Source organism: Lycorma delicatula, chromosome 7, assembly GCF_047948215.1.
Source record: "Lycorma delicatula isolate Av1 chromosome 7, ASM4794821v1, whole genome shotgun sequence".
NCBI classification, from domain to species: Eukaryota; Metazoa; Arthropoda; class Insecta; order Hemiptera; family Fulgoridae; genus Lycorma; species Lycorma delicatula.
In genome coordinates this window covers 30,440,304-30,455,488 of record NC_134461.1, presented here as the reverse complement: position 1 = coordinate 30,455,488, position 15,185 = coordinate 30,440,304, and the positions used below count along the sequence as shown (strand labels likewise).

Genomic DNA, 15,185 nt, shown 5'->3' with positions numbered 1-15,185 from the left:
TTCAACTTTGACTGGTTGATTTGATCGCTCCTAGGATTGCCTAAAACCATTTTAGCCAAAGGCCAAAAGAGAAAGTCTGTTTTCAGCTTTGACTGTAAAGCTTATTCAATCTGCAGGTTTGATTAGTCAAACCTAGGAATGACTGTAAATCAGCCTTTGACTGTAACACTTCAATTAAAAAGAATTTGTTATATTGTCTTAAGACAATGTGTCTTCACTGTCTTAAGACAGTGTTTTGGTATATTTTTTTTTAAAAATTGTATTTTAAAGCAAGTTTGTTCCTTTAGAAAAGAGACTGTTCTAGATAATAATCAGATCAAAATGGTATTCCATTATGTGTAAAAATGCTTCCATCTTCTAAGTTGTAGGTGTCTGCTTCCTGGTGGAGATGGGAAGATCTTGCTTCTATCCTCTAGTGAGACTTGTTTTATGCTGTGGTTCATTGTTAGGTAGCATCCTTTTTCCCATATCCCTTATTTTCCTTGTCCTTATCCCTTCTTCTCTCTTTTGGGAAGGGAGTAGCAAAAGTAACAAGGACATTAGCTACAATAATTATAAAATCAATTTCAAAGCTTGAAAATAAATCTCAGAATTATCATTAAAATCACCTAGTATTAAAAAATTGTTTTTGTACTGTATTTGTAATGAATAAGATTCATTATACAAGTTGACTATACTGTCATCTTACCATGGTATTTATGGATATAATATTAATAAAAGAAGTTATAAAAATAGTGTTGGTAAAACATTTTCAGAAAATAGTAGCATATTTATATTATTTTACTAAATATAAATTTTAATCAATCTTTTTGTAAGAGTTAAAAAATTAATTTCTCTAAAATTTATATAAAAAAAAACCATCTTTATTGTATCTAGTTTAAATTAAATGTTTCAAACTCTTATTGTTCTGTTTATGCTAATTTAACTTTTTTATGTTATTTTATTTTGTTTTGTTTTCTTCATTTCAATCCTTATTTATTATTAAATTCTTTGAGATTTATTTTGAAATAAAATTTATGGTTTTCATTTATATTGATTTTTTTCTAATCAATTCTTTTAAAACCTTTTTTCTTAAACTGGTGGGCCTTAAATTTGATTGTATCTTAAATTCAAAGTTATACAATATATATATATGGTTTTATGTTTTGAAATATTTTGATTGCTTTGAAGTAATGATAATGATGATGGTAATTATTAAGAAGAGTACTATAACTGTTTTATTGCTTCATGTTCAAGTAATAAGTATGTAAATGTTTGTATCACATCTTCAGATGCATTAAAACATTAAATTAATGTTTTTTTAATTTATAGTTAGTATTCTATTTTTTTTAAGTTAACTGTTGAGTTTATGATGATACATAAAAGAGTGTTAAATTTACAAAACATTATAAATACATATTTTAATGGAGATTTCAGTTTAAATGATGTGTTAATGGTTAGAGTTAAACAAAAAAAAAAACAAATGGTTAAATAATAAATTAATTTTTAGATATTAACAAAAATCATCTATGAATACACTAAAATAACAAGTTTTATATGAACTTATTGATATAACCTTTACCAATTTACATAAAATTGTTTTCAAATTAATGGATTTTACATCAGTTATAAAATACTGATTATATTTCTTCAGTAAGAAATATAAGTTGTTTACATCAAAAATTAATTTAAATGTCAGGAAAAGATTTTTGAAAGTGTATGTTTGGAGTGTCGCTTTATATGGAAGTGAAACTTGGACAATTGGAGTATCTGAGAAGAAAAGGTTAGAAGCTTTCGAAATGTGGTGCTATAGGAGAATGTTAAAAATCAGATGGCTGGATAAAGTGACAAATGAGGAGGTATTGCGGCAAATAGATGAAGAAAGAAGCATTTGGAAAAATATAGTTAAAAGAAGAGACAGACTTATAGGCCACATACTAAGGCATCCTGGAATAGTCGCTTTAATTTTGGAAGGACAGGTAGAAGGGAAAAATTGTGTAGGCAGGCCACGTTTGGAATATGTAAAACAAATTGTTAGGGATGTAGGATGTAGAGGGTATACTGAAATGAAACGACTAGCACTAGATAGGGAATCTTGGAGAGCTGCATCAAACCAGTCAAATGACTGAAGACAAAAAAAAATAAAAAATAAAATACTATATCAGATATTGGATTTCCTTCTTTAGATGTAAAAACCAATAGTTACCATGATCAATCGGTGACACAGTAGCTGATATACTGGACAATGTATTTAATAAAATTAATTTTGGTTTCTTAATTTAGGTGGCTCAGATGGAGAAAGAACACCATCTCCTAGATTACATGGTGATAATGCACCATCGTGGCCTATAGCTGGACCTCCAGAAGAACCATTTAAGATTTCCTTTACTCATAAAGATGAAATACATTGTGCACAGTTTAGTCCTAATTACAAATTTATTGTTTCATGTTCAAACGATAAGGATATGCAGGTTTGTATCATTTGTATAGATATATTAGTTAATTGTAGACTATTGAAAATAATTGTACATAAAAGTGTGTTAAATCCACAAAAAATTGTATATATATTTTTTAATGAAGGTTTCAGTTTAAGAACTATTTGTTAATATAACATTGTAAAACCCAACAGGCCTTATTTATTGTTATATGTTCAACAAATACTTTTTGCTTTTCAATAAAAAGTAGAAATAAATTTTGTTTGATTACTTCACCAAATATTACTTCCATAATAAAGTGAAAATCTTTGTAAATAGAAAAGGAAAGCCTTTTAATTATCTAGAAAATCTACCTTTTGTAAAATGGAAATGAAAGAAAATATTTTAATGCAGAATAACACTCGTTCAATTGAAGGAAATGTATGTTATATCAATGGGAGATAATTCTTTTCCAGCTTTTCCGGATAAAATTTGACAGTAGTGCACTGTCTTTTTCTCTAGAAATACAGAATTTGAAAGTGAGTTATAATTCAGTATAAAAAAGACTATTTATATCCTTTAATCTGAAATTGGAATGCTGTCTTGAAAGAAAACACTATGTTGAAATTCTTTATAACTGATATTATCAGTCATAAATCATTTTTTACTCCTGATAGTTGTTAAATAATACAATGCATTTGGAAAGTTGCTGTGTACTGGGATTATGAAAGTGTAATAATGAAACTTTCTTAATTATTACTTTGTATTTTTATTTCATTATTTTATAGAAATGGATATTACAATAACTGGAATAGTTTATAAAATATGATAAAAATGACCTCCTCCAACATCAGTGCAACACTGCATGTGTTTCAATTTGTTTTCAAATCAGTTGAAGTACTAGAATGTCTCGTATGTCTGCTGTTATTGTGGTCTATATTTCATCAGTCATGCATAGTCTGTTGCGATATACTGCTTGTTTTGCTGCCTCCCCATAGAAAGTAATCTGGGGGCGTCAGATCAGGTTACAAACCCCCTCTAAACGATCCGTCCACCAATTTTGTAAAAAAAGTCATTGATTTGTTATCTGTGTATGTTATGGTTCGAACTTGTTGGAGCCAACCATGATTGATTTTCACTTTTGTTACCTGACTAATGAAGTTTGTTAAAACAACACAGTAATGATCATTAATTGTATTTTCAAAAAAGATTGACCCATAATGCATGTTCTACTCACACCGACACAGACTCCAATTTTCACTTTGTGTAAAGATTGTTCATGTAATTCATAATAGTTATTTATCGACCACAGTCGTGTATTTTGTGAATTAATATATCCTCCCAAATGAAACCACACTTTATCAGTAAAAAAACTTAATGGTGAGGATACCTGCAGAATTTTAGCCAATAAGATGTTAAAACCATTGACAAAAATGTAGTCTTTTCGCATGATTTGTAGGTTTCAGTTCTTGAACACTCATTCCTTGTGTAGGGGAAAAGTTTCAGTTCTTTTCTTACAGCTTTATGTGCAGTAACAGGACATAAAACTGCAGTTACAGCTTTTTATATCATCTACTCTTCAGCATGTCATACCATGCTGGATGCTGTACACCACTCTTTTCTTTGTCTTGTCACTGGTGCATTTAAATGAAGTCCTGTCTCAAGCATACTTGTTGATTGTGGTGAGCCATCACTTTGGGATAGGTGATATCAACTTCTAGCATCTTACTCTGTCCAACTTAAAGAATAACCAAATCACCTGGTTCTTAAAGCAGTCCTCGCACACCCTCATTTCCAACGACATTAAAACCATTCCATATACAACACAGAACCAATGGGTGTCCATACCTGGCGTTTAATGTACCTTTTAAATTTTGACACACATTCTACTTTCCCATTCTGTGAGTAGAATCCATTGTGTTCTACTTCACATCCTTTGTAGAACTTATATGTTTGGCCTACCCGGTATTACGAGTGTGTTCACCGCTGAACTACTTGCTATAAATAAGGCTCTAAATATCATTAACCCTAAATATAGAAACATTCTTATTTGCAGTGACTTGTGTAGTGCTCTCCAGGCGTTAGAAAACTTTTATTCCAAACATCCTGTCGTCATTGAAATTTACAATGTAATTGCTGAGTTAAGTAATCGCAACACAGTTTTTGCTGGGTCTCTAGCCACGTAGGGATTCCAGGTAATGAACAAGCAGATTATGCTGCCAAAGAAGCGTGTATTCAACCTCCTTTCACCACCCAAGTTACTACCTTTGATTTTATTAATCGTGTAAAACAATCACTGAGAGCAAGGTGGCAAAGTGACTGGGTGACTGCCGTCGATAATAAACTCCAACGGATTAAAGATTCAGTTTTGCCATGGAACTCCTCTTGCAGAAAAACTCGTCATGAGGAAGTAGTCCTCTGCCAATTACGGATAGGACATGTGAGGATCACACACGAGTACCTAATGTCAGGAGGACACGTACCCCTATGCACACGATGCAACTGCCGCATGACTGTGCACCACATTCTCAGAGACTGCAAATGTTATGCGGCATTGTGTCATAAATTTAATCTACCCAGAAACATCTGTGGTATCTTGTACAATAATAATGAAATTTTGAACCGGTGTTTCTGTTTTTGCGTAGTACCAAGTTACTGCAAAAAATTTAATATTACCATATATATTTTTATGCTAGAAGAGTTTTTGATAATTTTTTTCCTTTATTTTCAATTTTGATTTTTTTGGTTCGATGTCTTTAATTTTATTATCCGAGAAGGGAGCCTTTTGCACAACCTATCGGAATTAGGTAAGTTTTATATTATGTTAACTTTTATATTTTAAAGACTCCATCTGCGATATTAGTTTTGAGATTTATTTCACTTTTTTGACTTGTTTTAATAAATTTTTATTACATGATTTATATTAATTTTAAACCTTATAAGTTTTATTATTTTAGAGTTATTTTACCTTTTTATTAATGAAAATTCCGGGCGATGATAACGCACAGGCGTTTTTTGCCCTCAAACAAAAAAAAAAAAAACATCCTCTGTGGTGGATCGACCCCATAAATTTTAATTATGACTTCACAGTATATAATAAAAAATTAACAGCCTCTCATCTTTCAGCAAACATTTTACCATTTTATATCCAAGAGAAAAACCCAGACACAGTAATATGGGTTAAAGCCGAATGTTACTGTTAGATTCACTTTTGTTGTAAATGATAGAATTTATATAATTGGTGTGCGTGGTATTAAAAGTGTTTACAATGCTGAAATATACGCCATCAATATCGCTTTTAATGTCATTAAATCAAAACATCATCACATCCTTATCTGTAGCAATTCATGTAGTGCTCTCCAGGCTTTAGAGGATTTATATTCTAAACATCCTATCGTCACCAAAGTACACATAATACAATCACTGAATTGAATCGTCACAACACATAGTGAATTTCTGCTGGATCCCTAAGCATTTGGGAATCCTAGGTAACGAATGTCTGGATTCTGCTGCCAAAGATGCATGCAGCCAACCATCTTTCACCACTTGAGTTACAACTGCCGATTTTATTAATTCCATTAAACATACATTTCGAAGAAGGTGATGAGGTGACTGGACTGCACAACAGATAATAAACTCTGACACACTGAAGATACAGTGTTACCATGGCACTCTTCATACAGAAAAATCCCCCTGAGAAGAAGTGGTCGTGTGCCAATTGCAATTAGGACATGTCAGAGCTACTCACAGATACCTGATGTTGGCAGAAAATGCACCACTATATATGTATGATGCAACTGCCACTTGACTATATGTCACATCCTTGTGAACTACATATGTTGTGCAATCTTACGTCACAAATTTAAATTAACAAGGGACATTCGGTGCATCCTAGGAAATAATAAGAATGTTCTAGATCAGCTATTGTTACTTCTAAGAAAAATCAGTATATTTAATAAGATTTAATGATAATCAACCATAAATCTTACTTTTATTTTCATGATATATATTTTATCCTAATTCATTTCTTTTACTATTTTAGTTTTAATATTATTACTATCTTAGTTTTAATTTAATTTTATTAAGATTTTAATATCCAAGAAGGGGCCTTTTGTTATTTTTTGAACTGGGTAATGATAACATGAAAGTGGTAATCTACTAAAGCAGAAATTTGTTAATTTCCAAATGTTTTTTTTTTCAAAACTATTACTGTTCAAATTCAATATCATCTTTCCTTAGCAGTATTGTGGTTTACTAGGCAGGTTGTATTGTAGTGAGTATTATCTGACCTTCTGCTGTCTACCATGTATATTCATTTGCCTGCCTTTCCAGCATAATGGTACAACACTCACCACTAAAAAAAATTGTTTTAACTGACATTTAGTATCTTAATTAAAAATACTCATGAAATTTGTTCTGAGTAAAATTGTATGATTATTGTTCTGTACAGTGTGTTTAGGGTATGATTACACTTTAGAAAAGTATCCTTTAAAATCAAGTATTAGCATCATTTTACCATAAAGAATACTGGAAGCTGAAAACTTTTGATGGACAAACCTTTAAGTTTTTACTTTCTTCTCGTTTTGTTTATTAATACATTCCAAAAAAAAATTAATTTAGCTTTTTTTATTATTGTTTCATAAAAGCATATGCCAAAAGTCTGATTTATTATTAACCGCATTCAAATATGAATACTCTTGAAACTATGGAATTTTCAGTAATTCTAAGATTTTTAGACTTTTTATTAATTAACATGAAAAGTAAATTTTATTTGCATTATTAGTTTATTTAAATAATATTTCATTAGTAAATTTTTGTTTTTTTTTCCTAGATTCATCCATTTTTAGAGTGTGACAAAGTTGTTTCAAAACTCAGTGTATCATTAACATCTATTCCTGTATGTTGTACATATTCAAATGACAGTACACATATCTTTGTTGGATTGAAAAAACGTCAGATTCTTATATATAATCTTAATGGAAAAAGTGTAGCAAAATATAAAGTTGATCATTCCATTATGGCAATTTATCCGACATCAGGTGTAAAAAATGTTTTTACTGGTAATATATTTATTTTTATGTCTAAATTATCTGTATACTATATTTATATTTATAATTATATTATATTTTTATATTTTCCTGTTTTATTTTACTTTACTTCTAAATTAAGTTGTTTTTTTCTCATCTTCCTAATAACCCAGTAAAATTAACTGATTTGAAGACTGAGAATTGAAAATTTAGATTTTATTGTAAGAATTGTAATAAATGACATACCAGATGTACAAAAACAATATCGGGGTTCTAATTTGTTATAATATCTCTTATATCTAGAATCAAAGAGCAAAAAGGACAGTTTTAGTTACGCACATGACTAGATTGATCCCTTATCTTTTCTCTTTACACTTTCTTTAGCAAAGATGATTACATATAAACAAAAAGCCTTCTGTGTTTTGTAGTTTACTAAATATGTATCTGTAGTTACAGTTCAACGTGCATTCCTTAGAAAGATTAATTGTCATCCTCCAAGTGACAGTAACATTCATCAAAAACATAATCAGTTTAAAACATGTAAATGTCAGTGTTAAGGGAAAAGTACAGTACGACCAAGAGTGTCTGAAGAAAATGTTGAGCACGTCAGTGAATCTTTCCTGCAAAGTCCTAAAAATCTGTTTGGAAGGCCAACTGCGAATAGTAAATGTCGATTATAACAGAATGGAATGTTTTAAAGAAACATATACGCATTCTACCATTTACAACTGTTATAGGGTTTGAAACCTACTGACTATGCCGTGCATGCTGACTGCACAATCAAAATATTGAATTATGAAGACGCTAATTTTCTTGATCTTATCATGTTTAATTATGAATCAACAGTTCATCTTAGCAGAAAAGTTAATGCATATAATTTCCATTTCTGGAGATCAGAAAATCCCCATGAACTCTTACAATGAAAAAGGGTCTCCTCAAAATTAAATGTTTTCTGTGCAATATCCCAGTGGCTAGGTTACAAACCATTCTTTTTTGTTGGAGCAAATATAGCAAGTTACTCATTTCGATATGCTACATATATACCTCTTTTTTTTTGGCAAGGTGGACCAAAGGATTTTATTTGACCAATGAGCCTTCTCACTGATTTAACCAAGAGAATGGTTGTGTAATATTTTCTTCAGCCATTGGATTGGTCAGCATGGATCCTAGTGACAGAGCTGGTTTGTGGTGGCTTCCAAGGTCACCTGATCTTACCTCATGTAATCTTTTTCTTTGGGGTTTTATAAAAGTATATGCCTCTTCTACCTAATGATTTACATAATTTGACACATAGGATTGAAGCTGCTGTTACTTCATTACTCCAGATATGCTGGTTAAAGTAATACCTGTAAAACCTTGATATTTTTTTCTACATCCTGTACTGTAACACTTCTAATGCGCTATTAAAAATGTAAAATAATTTTTTTTAGTAAATAAATTGACAACTCTTGATAGTTTTTAAAAAAAAATCTCAAAAGAGTATAAATTTAAACTTTCAAAATTTCAATTAGAGATTTGTTAAGCTCATTTTTTTTAAAAAAAATTCAGAGAATTTTTTTAAAATCTTATTTTTTATCTATTTACCTATATTAACATTTTGCATTTATTCAAAATTTTATTTTTTTTTAATTTACTCAAAAACGTAGAACCTTATACAAAGACGAAAGCTTAATATCTTTACTTTAAGACCTATGAAATCTATTTTGTTGTATATTATCCGAGTTATTCCCATAAACATACAAAAATCTCCATTTCCTGAAAAATACATATTGTTTTAAATTGAACCAGGGAAAAATAAAAAGGATATTTCTTATTGGTTTTAGTCGATTAGTCCCAGAACTAATAAGTAAAAAAAATTAAGTGATAACATTTTTTTTTAATTGTATTTTTTAATAATTATATTTAAAATCCTCCTCTATGAATCATGAGACCTTGCCGTTGGTGAGGGGGCTTGAGTACTCAGTGATACAGAGTAGCTGGACCGAAGGTGCAACCATATCGGAGAGGTATCTGTTGAGAGCCAGACTAAGGAATGATTCCTGAAAGAGGGCAGCAGCTCTTTCAGTAGTGTTAGGGGCGTGAGTCAGGATGACTTAAATGGCCATATCAACATCACTCAGTCCTCTGAGTACTGCGCAGCTGAAAGCAATGGAAAACTACAGCTGCTTTTTTCCAAGAAAATGTGGCTCTCTGCATTTTCATATAGCAATGATGGAGGTGCCTTTCTTGGTAAAATATTGGAGGTAAACTAGTCCGCCGTTCGGATCTCTGGGTGGGGACTACTAAGGAGGGGGTCACCAGAAAATTAAAAAATAACATTCTACGAGTCGGAGCGTGGAATGTTAGAAGTTTAAAAAAGGTTGGTACGCTGGAAAATTTAAAAAGAGAAATGGATAGGATAAATGTGGATGTAGTAGGAATTAGTGAGGTTCGATGGGAAGAGGAAGGCAACTTTTGGTCAGGTGATTTTAGAATAATAAACTCAGCTTCAAATAATGGGCAGGCAGGAGAAGATTTCATAATGAACAAGAAGATAGGGAAGAGAGTAGAATATTTCAAAACGCATAGCGATAGAATCATTGTAATAAGGATAAAATCAAAACCTAAACTGACAACGATTGTTAACGTCTATATGCCTACAAGCGCCCATGATGATGATGAGGTAGAGTGTGTATACGAAGAGATTGATGAAGCAATTAAGCACATAAAAGGAGATGAAAATTTAATAATAGTTGGAGATTGGAATGCAAGCATTGGTAAAGGCAAGGAAGGAAATATAGTAGGTAAATACGGGCTGGGCAAAAGGAATGAAAGAGGGGACAGACTTATAGAGTTTTGCACAAAGTATAATTTAATAATTACCAACACCCAATTTCAAAATCATAATAGAAGAATATACACTTGGAAAAAGCCAGGCAATACTGCAAGGTATCAGATAGATTATATCATGGTTAAGCAAAGATTTAGGAATCAACTCGTTGACTGCAAAACTTACCCTGGAGCAGACATTGATAGCGACCATAATTTGGTGATAGTGAAATGTAGATTGGGGTTTAAAAACCTGAAGAAAAGGTGTCAGATGAATCGGTGGAATTTAGAGAAGCTTGAGGAAGAGGCGGTAAAGAAGATTTCTGAGGAGGACATCGCAAGAGGTCTGAGTAAAAAAGATAAGGTAGAAAATGTAGAAGAAGAATGGGAGAATATTAAAAAGGAAATTATTAAATCAGCAGAAGCGAACTTAGGCGGAACAAAGAGAACTGGTAGAAAACCTTGGGTTTCAGACAATATATTGCAGCTGATGGATGAACGTAGAAAATATAAGAATGCTAGTGATGAAGAAAGTAAAAGGAACTATTGACAATTAAGAAATGCTATAATCAGGAAGTGCAAACTAGCGAAAGAAGAGTGGATTAAAGAAAAGTGTTCAGAAGTGGAAAGAGAATTTAATTTCAGGAAAAAATTTTTGAAAGTATATGTTTGGAGTGTTGCTTTATATGGAAGTGAAGCTTGGACAATTGGAGTATCTGAGAAGAAAAGATTAGAAGCTTTTGAAATGTGGTGCTATAGGAGAATGTTAAAAATCAGATGGGTGGATAAAGTGACACATGAAGAGGTATTGCGGCCAATAGATGAGGAAAGAAGCATTTGGAAAAATATAGTTAAAAGACTTATAGACCACAAACTAAGGCATCCTGGAATAGTCGCTTTAATATTGGAAGGACAGGTAGAAGGAAAAAATTGTGTAGTCAAGCCACGTTTGGAATATGTAAAACAAATTGTTAGGGATGTAGGATGTAGGGGGTATACTGAAATGAAACGACTAGCACTAGATAGGGAATCTTGGAGAGCTGCATCAAACCAGTCAAATGACTGAAGACAAAAAAAAAAAATTTTAAATGATTGAAAATTATAATTTGTCATCTTTCCATAACATATATTAATTTAATTTTCAAAAATCGCCTGTTACATTTATTTATTGTTATATCTTCAAAATTACCATTTAGCTAGAAGTCGATTTAATTTAAAAAAATTAAAAATATTGAGAGATTCAGAAAGGGAGCTTTACAACTTTAAAAGCTTATAAAAATTTATTGAGATATTTACATATTCAATTGAGGTGTCATTTCATAGAAAAATACATCAAATTTGTCACCCAATGTTCACTTTGGTTCGGTATGGCTTCCATTTGTAATGCGACATACATCCCACCTGAAGTCGATTTCATTCCAGACTGTAGCCAGTAAGTTGGGACCTCTGCAGTTGAGGCGTTAATTTGAAGTCTTAGCTTAACAAGATCAGTAAGCAAAGGTACATACATCCAATTTCTAATGAAATCCTACAAGAAAAATTCTAGCAGGGTCAAATCTGGGGAGCAAGGTGGCTATGCACTTGGATCTTCACAACCAATCCACTGACCTAGTAATCAAGTATCTAGAAAATCTTGATTTCTAGGCAGTAGTGAGTATTTTTTACCTTTATTTCTAAAATTCTGTTTGGTTTGTACTTGTACATCCAGTTTTACTCTAAAAAAAAAACAATATAGGAAGGTAAAATAAAAAACTGCATATCTAATCAAATAATTATTGTGAGCAACAATAACAACTCCTTGACACAAATGGGCTAGTGATTTATAGCTTTTGTCTTATTCAAGTGACTATTTCAATGACAATAATAAATGAACACAATAATATTTGGAAGTTCTTTAATTGAATATATTTTCTGGAAATATGACAGATTATCATTTTGATTTGTTTTAAAAATAATTGTTAGTAATCTGGTGTATCTCTGCACAGTTAAGTTATTGCAAAAAAAAAAAAAAATTACTTAAATTAAATAGCACTTTAGCAGATTCCATTCACCATATGTGTGGTGTTTAAAGACAAGTGACCACAACCATTAATATTATTAAAAACATAAAAAAATGATAGCGTAATAAATTTATGTAAATACAAAAGTGGTAGGGAAAGTAAAATAAATTTGAGTTAGAAAAAATTTTGTATATGGAAAAACAGCTTTATTTTTACATTTAACCCCAATACCTTTTCTTCAGTCTGTGAATTACTTTTTGAGAACCAAAAAGTCAAGTTAAAATATTCATAATTTAATTAGTGCAGTAAAATGAACAGCATCCATTCTAATATGTGTTTACTGTCAGAAATTTAATACATAATCATTCTAGAGTCCCAGAGCAACTTCCCATCAGACACATTTTTTTAACTTTTTATTTTCATCAGTTTCTTAAACAAACACAGTTCATAAGGGTGCATTCTTATTAACATAAAGCCAATCTACTGAGAGGTAATAACAATTTTGATTACAATTTAAAATTTGATTACAATTATAATTATTTTTTTTTATTATTATTATTTATTTGATTTTGATTACAATTTTCATTTTTTTTGTCCTTATGGTGCCTGCAGTGCATGATCTAATCCAAGTTGTTACTCGCCTTAATGCACAAATGTTGATTTTCTTCTGACAAATCCGTATTGATTCTGCGAAAGGCCACCAAGGCATCCGACTCAGCTGTTATCCTTTCTGTCAGCATTCTCTCATACAACTTTCCTATAGTAGAGAGAAGGCATATCAATCTGTATGTTGTTGTTCTGTTAACAATTTGCCTTGGTATGAATAGCAGTCTCCCACTCTTCCAGTTTTGTGGAAAGCTGCCTGGACTCAGGGCTTTATTGATGGCATCTAAGACTACCCATGGGTGTTCTCTGGCTAGAGTTTTTAGTAGCAGCTCTGTCACACCATCTAGTCCCAGGCTTTTGTTGGTGCTTATTTGTCTTATAGCCCATCATAGTTCACCCATACTGAACCTTCGTTCCTCATCACTGATCAAACCAACATACTACTCTTCCTCACAGGAGCCATAGAGTCAGGTGGTCAATTAGAGTGGTCAATTAGAGTCAGGTGAGCCATAGAGTCAGCCATAGAGTCAGGTCGCCAATTGTGCCTTCCTGGAAGGAGTGGGCAGAGACCTACTAAACTTCATCAAAATCTGGTAGGCCCTCCCCCAATGGGTCATTATTCAGTTCTTCTACTAACTTCTTCCATGCTGAATATTTGGACTCCTTAATGGCAAAAGTCAGCTCAGGCTTCTGGCTGCACAGTATGCAGATTCTTCAGCCTGTGCACGGTTGGGGCTCCTCCTTCGCTTTCTCTGTAGCCTTCTTCACGGCTCATAGAGCAGCAATCCAGACCTCTAGTAGACATTCCTCCTCAGTGTTGAATGTGGTCTCAGATGGTCATTCCGGATCTCGAATCCGATAGCTCAATGATCTGAGGCAAACTCCACATTGATCATTTCCCATAATTGTTTATTTTGAAAATTTGTTATGACTTTTTAGGGTCCCAAGAGATTATGTATTTCAGATAGGAATGTATGTAGGCATAATAATGATGACATGTTTAGCATTTTATTAAGACATTTCAAAACAATATAATTTGATTTTTATTCCAAACAAAATCAATTTGATCATCCCATGAAAATTTGTCATTGACAATGTGTTTGCATTACAAATAATGTATAGATTACTCCAAAACATCTTGCATATATTACTTTTTTTTAACTTAATTCTGTTTGATAGTTATTAATTTTTTTTATGTTGTATTTCAGGTGGTCATGGTTGTCATGATATTATTGTGGTAATGCATAAATTGGTACAGGTCATTCGTTACCAACCTTCTAATTCATTTGAGATTCTTCTCTCATGGGATTGGGAGGCTAACTGTGACAAAGAAAATTATCAGTATAGATTTTGTTTTAATAAAGATGCATCTTTTATTGCAATTTCTGTATCTAGTCATAATATATGTGTATATGATCTGGGAACTGGTAAGATCATAAGAAAATATGAAACCAATAGGTACGTAAGATATCTTTAATTAATAAAAATTACATTTGTAAATTCTTTTGTAATAAGAGTTGATACTAGCTGAAAAATCTTTTGTTTTTATTAATTAATCATATTTATAAGTCCGAGAATAAATAATAGTAAACATTATAAAGACACTGAACTATAATTAAATAACTTCTATATCAAAATAATTATCCTTTATGTGCTGCTTCTCTGATAAGAAACATTTCGTAGCTCACACCTCCAATATCAAGTTAATCAGTATTTTCATATCATTCCAAGAATGATCCCAAGTAACTGTAAAAAAAGATTATGAAAATAATATATTTAAAACAAATATATTATTGTTTCGAATCAATATTTTATTCCTGAGACTAGTACATATTTCAGGAAAAAATAAAGTATAGCGTACAGTGTACTCTAGAATTGGTTTTAAGACCAGATAAAATTTAGGCGTAAGTTTACTTTACCTGATGATTACTTTGAGAGAAACAGTGTAAATATAGTTTTGTAAAGAATACTTTTTATTATTTTTTTTTAAATAAATTTTTTTTATGATTTACCATCAATTTGTTTTTATTTATTTTAAATGTTTCTTTAATAGGCAAAATCTTTTTATGAAATTATTATTCATAAAAAGGAAGGCTCTCTCTTTCTCTTTCTCTTTCTCCTTCTCTTTCTCTTTCTCTTTCTTTATCATGATCATTGTGCATTTTAACCCTTTCAAGATTAAAAGCAATATATGAGGTTTGTTCAGAAAATAAATGAACTTTACCTTTTTAATCTTTATTATTAATTTTACCGGTCACTGATCCTTGTCTGTTTCAAAGTATTACCCTCCCTTATTCATACACTTTTCCCAGCAGTTTCCACTTCACGAAGCAATTCGAAGCAATAATTTT

At 31.4% G+C, this 15,185-nt stretch overlaps 1 protein-coding gene across 1 annotated transcript in view; it reads left to right on the top strand.

Annotated features, from left to right (window-relative positions):
- Dark (Death-associated APAF1-related killer) overlaps window positions 1-15,185 on the top strand; it is a 154,978-nt gene that overhangs the window by 104,832 nt on the left and 34,961 nt on the right. The window contains exons 14-16 of the mRNA XM_075370225.1: window positions 2,263-2,450; window positions 7,225-7,453; window positions 14,043-14,292. Coding sequence (XP_075226340.1) covers window positions 2,263-2,450; window positions 7,225-7,453; window positions 14,043-14,292 — 667 coding nt within the window. The remainder of the gene's footprint in view (window positions 1-2,262; window positions 2,451-7,224; window positions 7,454-14,042; window positions 14,293-15,185) is intronic.